The sequence below is a fragment of the Sarcophilus harrisii genome, chromosome 4, assembly GCF_902635505.1.
Source record: "Sarcophilus harrisii chromosome 4, mSarHar1.11, whole genome shotgun sequence".
NCBI classification, from domain to species: domain Eukaryota; kingdom Metazoa; phylum Chordata; class Mammalia; order Dasyuromorphia; family Dasyuridae; genus Sarcophilus; species Sarcophilus harrisii.
In genome coordinates this window covers 299,232,713-299,245,433 of record NC_045429.1, presented here as the reverse complement: position 1 = coordinate 299,245,433, position 12,721 = coordinate 299,232,713, and the positions used below count along the sequence as shown (strand labels likewise).

Below are 12,721 nucleotides of genomic sequence, written 5' to 3'. Positions count from 1 at the left end.
ATGAGCCATGAGGCTAAACACTTGAGAAGCTCCTTGAAGGAGAAATTCTCCTTGAACCCTGCCTCTATGAGACCCACCCCAGGGAATCAAGATAAAAGTGGTTTATCTAAGTGGCACTCATAGTTGAGTCCAGGGCTGGAGAATTCCAAAGCTTTTGAATTAAAGATTAGTTGAGAAAGACTCATTCAATTCCAGCTCAAGCCCACCCAGCCCCCATCAAGAGCAAACTCCAGCTTGTAGCCAAGACTTCTATTACAAAAAGAGCCAATTTTAAGTTCAGTCCTTGCAGAGGACCTAATATGCCATGCCAAGGAAACTCTCTCTTTCCCCCTGGCATAGCAGCAAATCTCTGCCCACTGAAATGATATTCTCTTTCAGTGTTATCCTCTCTTCATCTGTCTCACCTATTTCCCTAACAAGACTTTATACCTCTCTATTGGGATTTCTCTATTAGAAACTTTATTTCTCTGTCAGGACTCTGCCACTGAGGAATTTAGTCTTTCTATTCATGCATAGCAAAGGCTGACTTCTCAATGCCAATAATAAACTTCTTTTTATCAGTCTAGCTTTTCGGGTTCATGAATTCCTTTATGAAGGACCTCTGCACCGCCAAAAGGGGGGGGGGTCCCACAATTCCCTACCTTGCACCAAATCCTAAGGGAATTTAGGGGAGCCAAAACTCTTCATTTGATTCCCTGAACCCTGAACCTGACACTAACCTCATCATCTAATTCCCTGACCACTAGGAATCCTAATCTCATCACTGTGGCATCTCCCTCTGATTTATGCCTCTTGCCAAAACTTCCACAAAATCAGCAAGGTTCAGTTCTCTCCAGGTTATATTTTCAGACATTCTTTATCATGCCCAAAGCAAGGCTATCCTTCCTCCCCCCTTTATGTCATTTTCTCCCATTTTTGGCTTCCTTTAATGTGTTGTCTTTTACCATTAATATGAAAGCATCTTGAGGTCAGAGATTGTCTTTCATATTATATTTATATCCCTAAGCATTTTTTTATTTAAAAGTTATATTATGCATGGTAATTTTACAGCATTAACAATTGCCAAACCTTTTGTTCCAATTTTTCCCCTCCTTACCCCCATCCCCTCCCCCTGATGGCAGGTTGACCAATACATGTTAAGTATGTTAAAGTATAAACTAAATGCAATATAAGCATACATGTCCTAATAGTTATTTTGCTGTACAAAAAGAATCGGTGTTTGAAATAACGTACTATTAGCCTGTGAAGGAAATCAAAAATGCAGGCGGACAAAAATAGAGGGATTGGGAATTCTATATAATGGTTCTTCATAATCATCTCCCAGAGTTCTTTCACTGGGTGTAGCTGAATTACTACAATTCATTACTGCTCTATTGGAGTTGATTTGGTTCATCTCATTGTTGAAGAGGGCCACGTCCATCAGAATTGATCATCATATAATATTGTTGTTGAAGTATATAATGATCTCCTGGTCCTGCTCATTTCACTGAGCATCAGTTCATGTAAGTCTCTCCAGGACTTTCTGAAATCCTCCTGCTTATCCCCAAGCATTTAATAAATGCTTGTCAACTGGTTTGTTAACTCTAAGCATTCTAAGATTCCTCTAAGCATTCTAAGATTCCTCCTCATTGCCTGACTTCCTCGTTTCCTTTTCTTCTTTCTCCACTCTTCCCCTTCTTCCTTCCCAGAATGTAGAGACCTTCTATGGCACATTTCGTCATCTCAAATCCGCATACATCCCTCAAATTCAATGTTTCATAGTTGAGAACTTAGTTTAAGTCCTTATGAAGAAGGGACCCCGAAACTTTAAACTCCTTGAAGAAGAAAATTTCTTTTAACTCTGCCTCTGCCTCAGGGACCCCGCCTGAGAGACAAATAGTTTCATTCTGTCAGCTAGGTGGGGTCAGTTCAGTCCTGAAACACATTGAATTCTATTCAAATTCCAGCCCAAGCTAAAACCCACACAGGCTCTTTTATAATAGGAGCTTCAGCTACAAACTGAAGGGGACTAGTGGGTGGAGTTCTACAAGCTGGGTTTCAGTTAAATCTATAAAATAATCACTCTGAAACTGTGTCCCCTTTGATCTGTAAAAGAAAGGAGATTTGAAGTCCCAGACTCTAGAGAGTCTGGGAGGGGGCATACTTTCCAGACAGGCCTTTTCTAAGATAAGTGGCTCATTCAATTGGAGATCTTGGGCAAATCACCCCCATTGATCTTTTGGGTAGCCAAATCCCCATTCAGGAAATTCCAAATTTCATTCAATTGGGAGATATTGGTCTGATAATCAGTTCAAACTGCCTCCAGCCCCCAAGATTTGCTCATAAAATAGGTTTCTGTTAACATATTCTTTGCAAATCTCCTTAAGAGATTTGTCACTAAGAGAGAGCTTCTTAGTGAAAAATAAAACTTCCTTTTTGCCACTGATTTTGGCGTTCAGGAATTTTTTTGCAATTGGACCTGCATTTCTGAACAGAGGGGATATCTCTCCCCCTTCTCACAATGCATCATCCTGATAGCATAGTCAATGTTTCATCCATTGTATCACAGCTGTTTCCCTTATAGACTGAGATTATCAGTTATTCTCAGGTTTAATTATTTTAATTAATTAATTAATTAGATCTCAGATATCCTTCTATCCTAAAACCTACCTGAGGTTAGTCTGAAATTGTCTAGGCACTTTATTGAAAGGAGTAGAAATGAGAATTTTGTAGCAGTGGGCAATATTGATGAGAGTAAAAGTCTAACCTAAGATGGCCCTGTAAAGTTATGTAAAATCACCCATAAAAAGTTATACAAACTCAAATGGTCTTACATCCTCTGGAGACAGGAAGATGAGCCTTCAGAAAATGTCTCCTTTCATATACAAACTCAAATAGTCTTGCATACAGAATGTCAATTCTTAGACTCCTGTATAAAGTAGGTCTTCAGAAAATGTCTCTTTGCAAATCACTTCTCTCTTGAGAAGTGCAAACTCAGCACCTTGGAGAACAAGGAAACCCTCACCCACTCCTGCCATACCTCTCCTTTGGTACCCTGCCTTCATCAATATAGGCCACAGAAAATTCCCAAAATAGTGTGAAGTAGATCAAAGGAACTTTCTATGGCCAGAAGGCAGCATGAAGGAAGGCAAGCAGGCACCTGAGGAACTGGATCTGTTCCACTAATCCCAAAATACATCATAAGATCTGTCCCTGTTTGTCCCATGAGACATACAGACGGGTGCCACAAACAAACCTGAAAGTATAATATGATAGTATCATATACTTCTCATAGAATTGAAACTTGAACAAGACCTTAGAGATAATTTAATGAGCTCAAAAGTAAGAAGTATTCAACCAGGTCTCCTTGACCATAAATTCAGGGCTCTCTCCTATAGTTTCACCAACTGAATTTTTTTCTTGGGGAAAATGTCATCCTATTATAGCCAATGCCTAATTTATCCTATAAATAAGCAAGACAAAAAGGTCCCTTTAAATATCAAAGGAATGTTATAGTCTAGTCTTTTAAGGGATGTACTTGGGGAAGGGACAATCTTTTTTACCCCACTGAGATGTAAGTAGCTGACATGATGTGATATATATAGAAGATGGTCACCTTGGAAGAGAACTTGAGATGAACTTCAGCTTCATCAGCCAGACTTTTCTTTACTTGGGCCCAGGCTTCTCCTAGGGAACTGTGAAAACAAACAAATAATAGGGTTGGATCTAGAAGGAAATTACAGTATTCTCATGTACCCCATAAAGCAAAAGGCCTGTATGAGAGATGCAAAATTTGGAAAGAAGTGTGGAAAGCAATGACACAAAGGCCAGATAAGCTACTGAAATCAAGAATGTAGTAAATATACAAGCACTAGAGGATAGAGAAAATGTCCAAAACTGCACTTTAATAGCCTATACTTATGAGGAAGGTAGGCAAATGAAGAAGTACTCAGGAACTCAATCAGCATAGGAAAGAATAGTAGTAGCAAGGAAAGGATTTTGTCCATTATATTCCTTAAGCGTCTTATAATCAATACTCCTCTTCTGGAGAGAATTAATATAGAGAAAATCTGGAAAAGATGCTTTGAACCAATATGCACCAAATTGAATTTACTTATTTTATAGTTAACACTTAGTAGGGTATTTTTTTTGTTTTGGAGGGGGAGAAGGTTGCATTCTTTCTTTTATTGTATTAAACCAAATTCATTAGTTACTTTATTAAATAGGTCCAGTTCTAAATGACTTTTTGGGAGGTAGAGCCAAGATGGCTGAGAAGGCACACGTGACTTTCTGAGCTCGCTCATAAGCTCACTACTAATTATTAAATTCAGCCTCAAAAATAGCGCTTGACTGGTAAAATTAACAAATATTAGAAGTGCAACAACTCACCAGCTGAAGATAATCTGGAAGATCACCAGAAAAGGTTTGTCCTGAGTGGCGCTAGTAGGGACAGAACCAGAGGCTAGTGTCCAGAGCTGACTGGGGGTGGGGATAATATACATGGTTGGAAAATTTACAGAGAGGACTCTACCATAGATTGGGCTGTTCTGCTTTGGCTACAAAGCAGTAGACCAGCAGAGAAATTAAAGCCAAAGGTGGAGGGTACTCTAAAAAAACGCCAGAACCTTACAGAATCTGGCTATCCCCACCTAAAACCGGAAGTGAGGGCACCAACACTGGTCACAGCACAGCTGTGAAGCTGTATTCTGCAGCACAGGCTTGCTCAGGGCAGTTGCAAATCTGCACGGCAGCGGGGCACAGCCCTGGGCAGCCTCTAATCTGCATAGTGGGGAGCTCAACCTAGAGCAATAGAACTTCCACAGCATGATTGTGCTCCTCTGGGCAGAGAGACTTCCAGACAAAGTGGTTGCAGGACAACTGCTAATACCCACAGCGGGCTTTTGGCAGAAGTAGTGACACTTTCACTGCTCAGCCTCTATCCCCAGGGCAGTCGCTAATCCGCACAGCGGGGCTCTCAGCAGGGCACTTCTGCAGCTCACCCATGCAGGCCTGAGTCACTTCTTTGCAGCTACTGTCCATATATCTATATCTATCCCTGCTCTGCTGAGGAAACTGGTAACCATCTTGTCCTGAAGGCAGACCCTAAAGGCTTTAAAAAATGAGTAAAAAAAATCAAAAGGAGGATTGATAGCTTCTATACAGAAAGAGAGCAGGTTTTCAACCTTGAGGAGACTAATAGCTGATGGTCTCCAGAAAAACCCACAAAGGGGGATGTAATCTGGTCCCCATCACACAAGACTCTCCTAAAAGAAACTATTAAAAAATCTTAAAAGAGAGCTAGAAGAAAAACGGGGAAAGGAAAGAGAAGCTATGCAAGAAAGTAACAACTTTCTGAAATGTGAATTGGAAAAAGTAAAGAACTCCTAGGAAATGCAGGGAAACAGAATTTGTGAATTGGAAAAGGTAAAGAACTCCCAGAAAGTAGGATTTGTGAATTGGGAAAGATAAAGAACTCCCCACAAATCTCAGGATTTGTGAATTGGAAAAAGAAAATAACTCAGTAAAAAAATACTGAAATGGAAAAAAATTCCATAAAGCAAAACAACTCATTTAAAAATTCAATTGGACATATACAAAAAGAAGTTTAAAAAAAGCTAATGAAGAAAATAACTCTGACTTTTTGGCCACTTTGACAAATTAGATTTATCCTCAAAGAATGAATATTTGGAAGCTCTAATGATTTAAAAGAGTGCTACAAAAACTTATAATTGGGGAAAATCACTAAACAGGAATTCTAGAAATATGAGATTTAACTACAGCATGGTTGGATTAAGTATGTAGTCTCCTGAAATAACTATTTTTCAGAATAAATAATAATAATAAAAAATAAGCATTTCTATAGCGCAAAGCCCTTTACAAATATTATTTCATTTTATTTTCATGACATCCTTGGAAAGAAAGATACTATTATTGTCCTCATGTTCAATATTGGTAAAGTGAGGCTAAGAGGTTAAGTAACTTCTTGTAGCTAGTAAGTGCATAGGGTTGGATTTGAAGCTAGTAAGTGCATAGGGTTGGATTTGAATTCATCTTTCTGACTCAAAGTTCAGCACCATCTAGCTGCCTGAACAAGTTTCATTTGCAGGGGTTCAAAAACTGATATTACTTTGTAGTTACATCTCAACAGTAGAAGGAGGAAGATCAGATAATTCTATTCCCTAATTTTGAGCAGTCATTTATCACATAAAACATTTGACCAGGAGATATGGTTCAAATTATTTTGAAAGGGGACAGGCTAAGCCTAGCCCTTATGGCTGTGATATAATTGCTAAGTGCACTTCAGAGTACACGTAGCTATGATTGCATCCTGTCTACTAAGTACATGATGAAGAAAGACATGGACTTTTTATTGGCTGCTCAGTGGTCAGGAATTCATACCAAAAAACAACAAAAAACTCCCTGAGGCAACTTAATCCTTTTTCACTTGTTTGGGGATAGGCAAGAAGGAAAAAAAACCAGTCATCCTAGGATGGAGAGGAGCCTCACACCCTCTTGCCCAAAAGATAAATTGCTCCTTAAGAAAGTCTTTTCTTGAAATTCCTACTTCTACCCAGCAGCTAAAATGAAGACTTTCTCTTCAGCACATGGTTCTATCAAGAGATAGATTACCACATGATCAAAAGACTAGAACAAAAAGTCATAGCTACTCATACTCTGAAACCATATACAGATTACAACATCCATAAGGACTAGGCCTGGCCAGTCCCTTGTTACCCTGTCACAATAAGCTTCTCCTGGTTCTTTCAAAAATTTCATTATCTCTTTTAGAGTATATTTAGTCTATCAAAATATTTGCCTTTTGTTTTCAAATGACATCATGAAGCAACATGTTGACTTGTACCTGATTGGATTTAAGCAAGGCAGAATTGCACAAAATCATCAGCCTCACTCTCTGTTCCAGTCATTAAAGTCCCATGGCAAGACAGAAGTCAAGACAATTGGAGATGGCCCAGGATGCAGTAGATGACTTTGACATATTCAGTGCCAACTCTAAGTGCTCCATAGTACCACTGGAACAAATTATTCTCATCTGCCCATTATATCTGAGAAGAAGTCTTCAAATGCATGGGATAGACATTCCCCCTAACTTACTGTGACAGGTTTGAGGCTTGCCAGTTACTTTCCACCTGGTTTAGTCCATCTGCTGAGATGGTTTTATCAGGGTGTAGCTACTGCATATGCTATAAGTTTTTGGTGACAGTTGGGTAAGAGGTGGACACCAAAGGCAGGTGAGCAGTCCTGAAAAAGGCTCAATAAGCCCTCACAAGAGAGGTGCTAGTTCTCTCTGAACATTCCATACACCATTTACTAAATAGGATGCTTGCCTTTTGCCTTTGTCTAATGGCCATATCTTATACCTGAAAAAGCTAGCTTTCAGAAGTTACTCAATTTCAATCAATATCAATTATGTTGATAAAGTTCATTAATATTTTGCTTCACATTTCTTTTCCTACTTGTTTTCCATTTTGCATCACCCTTTTAAACAATGAATTCCATTGACCTCCTAAGTGAAATCTTCATTGCCTTGCTCCATGTTTCCTGGACCTATGTTAAACCAAATCCATAAATCCATACCAAACAGTAAGTTGATTTAATTCAGATCTGTCACCCATAGGACAGTCTATCTTAAGTATGGAAAATTTCATTACAGAATAATGGAAGTTCAAAACTGGAAAAGACCTCAGAGGCCATCTAATCTAACTGATAACTGACTTAGAAATCTCTTTACAACATCCCTACCAAATGATCACCCAGACTACTGGTGAAGGAAAGGATAATTAAAAATATTGGGGGGGATTTGGGAAAACTGGGACACTAATGCATCATTGGTGGAGTTGTGAAATGATCTAACCATTCTGGAGAACAATCTGAAACTATGCCCAAAGGACTATAAATCTGTGCATACCCTTTGACCCAGCACTGCCATTACTGGAACTGTATCCCAAGGAAATTGTAAAGGAGGGAAAAGGACCTACATGTGCAAAAGTGTTTATAACAGATCTTTTTAATGGTAGCAAAGGTTTGGAAAATGTGTGGATGTCCATCAATTGGGGAATGGAAATTGTTGTACATAAAAATAACAGAATATTATTATTCTATAAAAAATGATGAACAAGCTGATTATAGAAAGGCTTGGAAAGATTTACATGAACTGATGCCGAGGAAAACAAGCAGAACCAGGAATATATTGTAAACAATAACAGCAAGAAAATCAACTGTGAAAGGCTTGGTTCTTCTCGGTAATTTAGTGATCCAAAGTAATCCCAATAGACTTTGGATAGAAAATGCCATCTGCATCCAGAAAAAGAACTAAGGATACTGAATGTAAATTAATATGTGCCATGTTCACTTTTTTTCCTTTTTTTTTTAATTTCTCCCATAATTGGAAAAATTATTTTTGTTCCAATTTTTCTCTCCCAACATAATTCATAAAACAAAGTGTATTAAAAATAAACTAAAAAAAAAAAAAAAAGAAAGAAAGAAAAGAAAAGAAACAATGAACAACAAAAAAAGAGATTTAGGTTTTGGGATTAACAAACTTCATACTACTATGTCCTCTTGATTTGTATGTTGTATTCCCCAACAGGTAAGCAAAGACCATGAACAGTTTTCAAATGGAGAAAAACAAACTATTAATAATGATAGCTAAATCATTTTGTCTCTCTGGGTCTCTGTTTCCTCACCTATAAAATGAGATTAGATTAGAGATTTCCTAAGAACCTAATTTTTTATACTAACATTTGAAGAAAATGGCAGAGAAATACAAATTAAGAGATTTATGTATACCAAATTGTCAAAAATTTGGGAAAAATTCAGGGTTCCTAAGGTGGTTGGAAAAATTCCACTGCTATTAGAATTATGATTTGGCTTGAATGTTTTGGGAAACAATTTGGAATGATGCAAGAAAAATGACAAAACCATTCAGACTTTTTGAGCTAATAATCACACTGTTGGGGAAGTTATTGACAGTAAGAAAAGATCTATCTGTGCAAAAATATTCATGGCAGCATTATTATTTTAAGAATTCTGTGCTTGGAGTCGGAAAAAATGAGTTCAAATTAATAATCATATGAGTTATATGACCCTGACAAAATCATGTCATCTTTATCTGCCTCAATTTCTTAATTTTGAAAATGGGGATAATAATCATAGCACCCATTTTCAGGGTTGTTATGAGATAATTTTTGCAGAATGTTGTGCAAATTTTTTTGTGTGTGTCTATTTATTTGTTTGTTTGTTTGTTTTTAGCATGCACTGCTTTATGAATCATGCTGGGAGAGAAAAATCAGAGCAAAAGGAAAAAACCATGAGAGAGATTAAAAAACAGAAAAAAAAGAAGTGAATACAACATATATTGATTTACATTAAGCCTCCTTAGTTCTTTTTCTGGAAGCAGATTTTCTTTCCAAAGTCTATTGAATTGCTTTGGATCACTGACCCACTGAGAACCAAACCTTTCATAGCTGATCGTCATGCATTCTTTCAATTCTTTGCTAACACACAAAAAAGCATCTAGAATCATTTTTGCACATGTGGGTCTTTCCCCCTCCTTTATGATTTCCTTGGTGTACAGACCCAGTAATGGCAATGCTGGATCAAAGTGTATGCACAGTTTTATAGCCCTTTGAGCATAGTTCCAGATTGCTCTACAGCTTTCCCAGGAAAGTGTCCCAGCTTTCCAGGAAAAGATAATGATAAATGTTGGAGGGAACATTCAAAAAAAAAAAAAAAACCAAAAAAAAGAAGTGAACATAGTATGTGTTGATTTACATCTTTCCAGATGTAAATTTACATCTTTTCCTTGGGATACAGACCCAACAATAGGTGTTGTATAAATAAAGCACTACATAAATACTAGCTATTATAGCTATCAACTTCATCATCATCATCATCATCATCATCATCATTATCATGATTGGCTGTCTGCAACATTTCGAAAACAGAGAAGGAATACAAATTATCCCAATAAGGCTTAGCTTGGCTGCCTTATGGGGCGGGGAGAGAGCTAATTTAGTTTAACTTAAAGAAATGAGAAGTTGTATTTTTTTCCCACCTCAGAAAGAGATTAGAACTGGAGGGCAGAGTTTTCATATGCCTCTCTACCCTCCCCAAGCAGGATTTAAAAATCTGGTGGTGGTGAAGAATGGTAATTATTAAATTTGACTAGGAATGATGACACACAGACTCTTTATTATAAGAAACTATGTGATGCATGCAGAACTTTTTCAGTGGCTAGAGAACTATTCAAAGTTGGGACTATAAATTTTGTCCAGCCCTCACTAGTAGATTTGCTTGAGACAGCAAATATTAAAATGGGGGGAAGAGTATAAGATAGAAATTCAGTATTACAACATCAAAAATTACAGAGCAGCTGGCCTTCTTGAATGAACCAATCAGAAATATGTACAAGGCTTGGATATCTCAATCAAAAGTATTTTAACCAAGTGTGAAAAAATCCATAATCAGTAGGGAAGAATGATGATGACTTTATCATATCTTGTGGGGTTGGTACAGAATCAGTAAGATAGGTTTTATTCAGGAATAAAGAATCTGGCAGCTTATTCCACAGCTATAGCAACCCAACCTTTGCAATGAATGGAGGGAGACTGATGCATACTTTTAAAAAACAAATTAAAATGTATACAATTTCATACCTGCCAATCAGGAAGACCCTATAATATTTTTTTTTTCTCTGTGGGGGGAAAAACTATAGGTGGGACAAATAATCTTAATTTTTAAAAATTTACACGTCCTGTGAAATGATTTACATAGAGATATTAAGATACAAAAGCAGCTCAGGTTTCAGCATTAGCATCTCTCAAAACACTAGAGAATCTTAGATTCCAGAACTGCTTTTAGGAAACAATTAGACATAATCAAAATTAAAGAACAGACCAGAGGCAGAGAGCAATAGCATGTGTTTTTGTGTAGGTCATGGCAGCACATGCCTATTTGTGGAACGGGATGCTCATGTTGGAAGCATATGTTGTGCTCATTGGCAGAACTGAGAGTGCTTGAAAATAGCCCAGTTGGAAGAGGTAGCCAGAAAAGGCTTCTGGAGGCTGGTAACTATAGTATGTGGGTGGGGTTAGGGTAGTTCCATTTCTGGACTGACTGAGTTAGAATTTTATTTGCTACTGACCACAGTGATTCCCCAAACTATTCATGAATGAATATCTTCCTAGCCAGTGCTTGATGAATTTGTGGGATAAGGAGGTGGAAGGAGGGAAAGGAAGGAATGGGAGTTAATTTCATTTGAGTAACCAAAGGGGGAAAAAAATAAGGAAAGGCAAGCCTTGGATAGTACAATCTTAGCCAGCAGGCCTGATGGAAAACCATTTAGATGCTGCTGCTTGTTTAAATATTTGGACTAAGTATTTGGTTCAACTGAAGACACATTTAATTGGAAATCCCTGTTTTTTCCTGAAGGAATCAAATTTAGAACAATGGAAGGCAGAATTTTCTAACAATTAAAGCTATGCAAAAATTAAAAGAAACAGTGAGCTCACTATCCCTGGAAGTATTCAAATACAGTGTTTTCTGGATGTAACCTTTGGTGATTACTTTGATATAAAAAAATCTTCAGTGAGGAAACACTGCCAATTCAGTGGAGGATTTGCCCTGTAACTTGGGATAACTGTTATATTCCTCCCCTGGTTTTGGAATGTTGCAAATGGCCAATGATGATGATGGTGGTGATGATAATGATAAGAGTTTCCTGTTATTGAGACATTACAAAACTTCCTCAATGTCACATAGATAGAACATCAGTGGTAATATTTCAACCCAGGTCCCTCTGATTTTGAGGCTCATTTTCTAGTTATATATCTTCATTTGATAATGTCTTATCAGAGTGAAAATAAGAATTTAAGGGCCAGCTAGGTGCAGTGGATAGAGTACTGTCACTGGAGTCAGGATCTGAATTCAAATTTAACCTTGGACACTTACTATCTGCGTGACCCTGGGCAAGTCACTTAATTCCAATTCCCAAAAAAGAAAGGAAAGAAAAGAAACAAAGAAAGAAACAAAGAAACAAAGAAAGAAAGAAAGAAATGTGCAAATATTTTATTGCCTGGTATGCTACAAAAGCAATTCCTGTGCAGGGAAAAAGGCTTGATTAGATGACCTTTCAAATCCCAAACCTAAGATTTTATAATCTTTCAAAGAGTTAATCAAGTTAAGCTATCTTCCCATTATCACAAGGTTCAGAGCACCCTAACTCTAGAATTCGTTGTCATGTGGAAGAGGGGCTAAAAACATAATAAGGAGAAATGGATATAAGTTAGAAAAAGGCAGAAAAGTTTCCTAATACTTAAAGCTGCTCAAAGGAGAAATGGACTACCTTAGGAGCAAGGAGTCTTTCCTTTATTCTTTTCAAGCAGAAGTTAGAGGATAAGCTGTCAGGTTATTTTTGGTGGATTCTTGGTCAGGTAATAGGTTGAAGCAGTGGGATACAGAGATTTCATAAATCTCTGAGCTTCTTTAATTCTTTTGTAGCTGCCCTAACCTTCCTCATGTGCTGCTGCTCAATCCAAAGAATTTGGTTATTATACTGAAGATGAAGTGTTTTCTAGGGGCTTAGGATTTACTGAATGTTGGATGAAGAAAATATGGGACGGTTTTGAGCAAAACATTGTGTAATGCTAAGCAGGGAATATAGAAATACTCTCAAATATGGTTAGCAATAAGCTTTTCCTCAAAGAAAGGGAGGTTTTTATAA

At 37.5% G+C, this 12,721-nt stretch overlaps 1 protein-coding gene across 6 annotated transcripts in view; it reads right to left on the bottom strand.

Annotated features, from left to right (window-relative positions):
• GAS7 (growth arrest specific 7) overlaps positions 1 to 12,721 on the bottom strand; it is a 254,090-nt gene that overhangs the window by 19,423 nt on the left and 221,946 nt on the right. For all 6 annotated transcript variants that reach the window (XM_031965541.1, XM_023495718.2, XM_031965542.1 and 3 more), the window contains one exon: positions 3,596 to 3,674. In XM_031965541.1, coding sequence (XP_031821401.1) covers positions 3,596 to 3,674 — 79 coding nt within the window. The remainder of the gene's footprint in view (positions 1 to 3,595; positions 3,675 to 12,721) is intronic.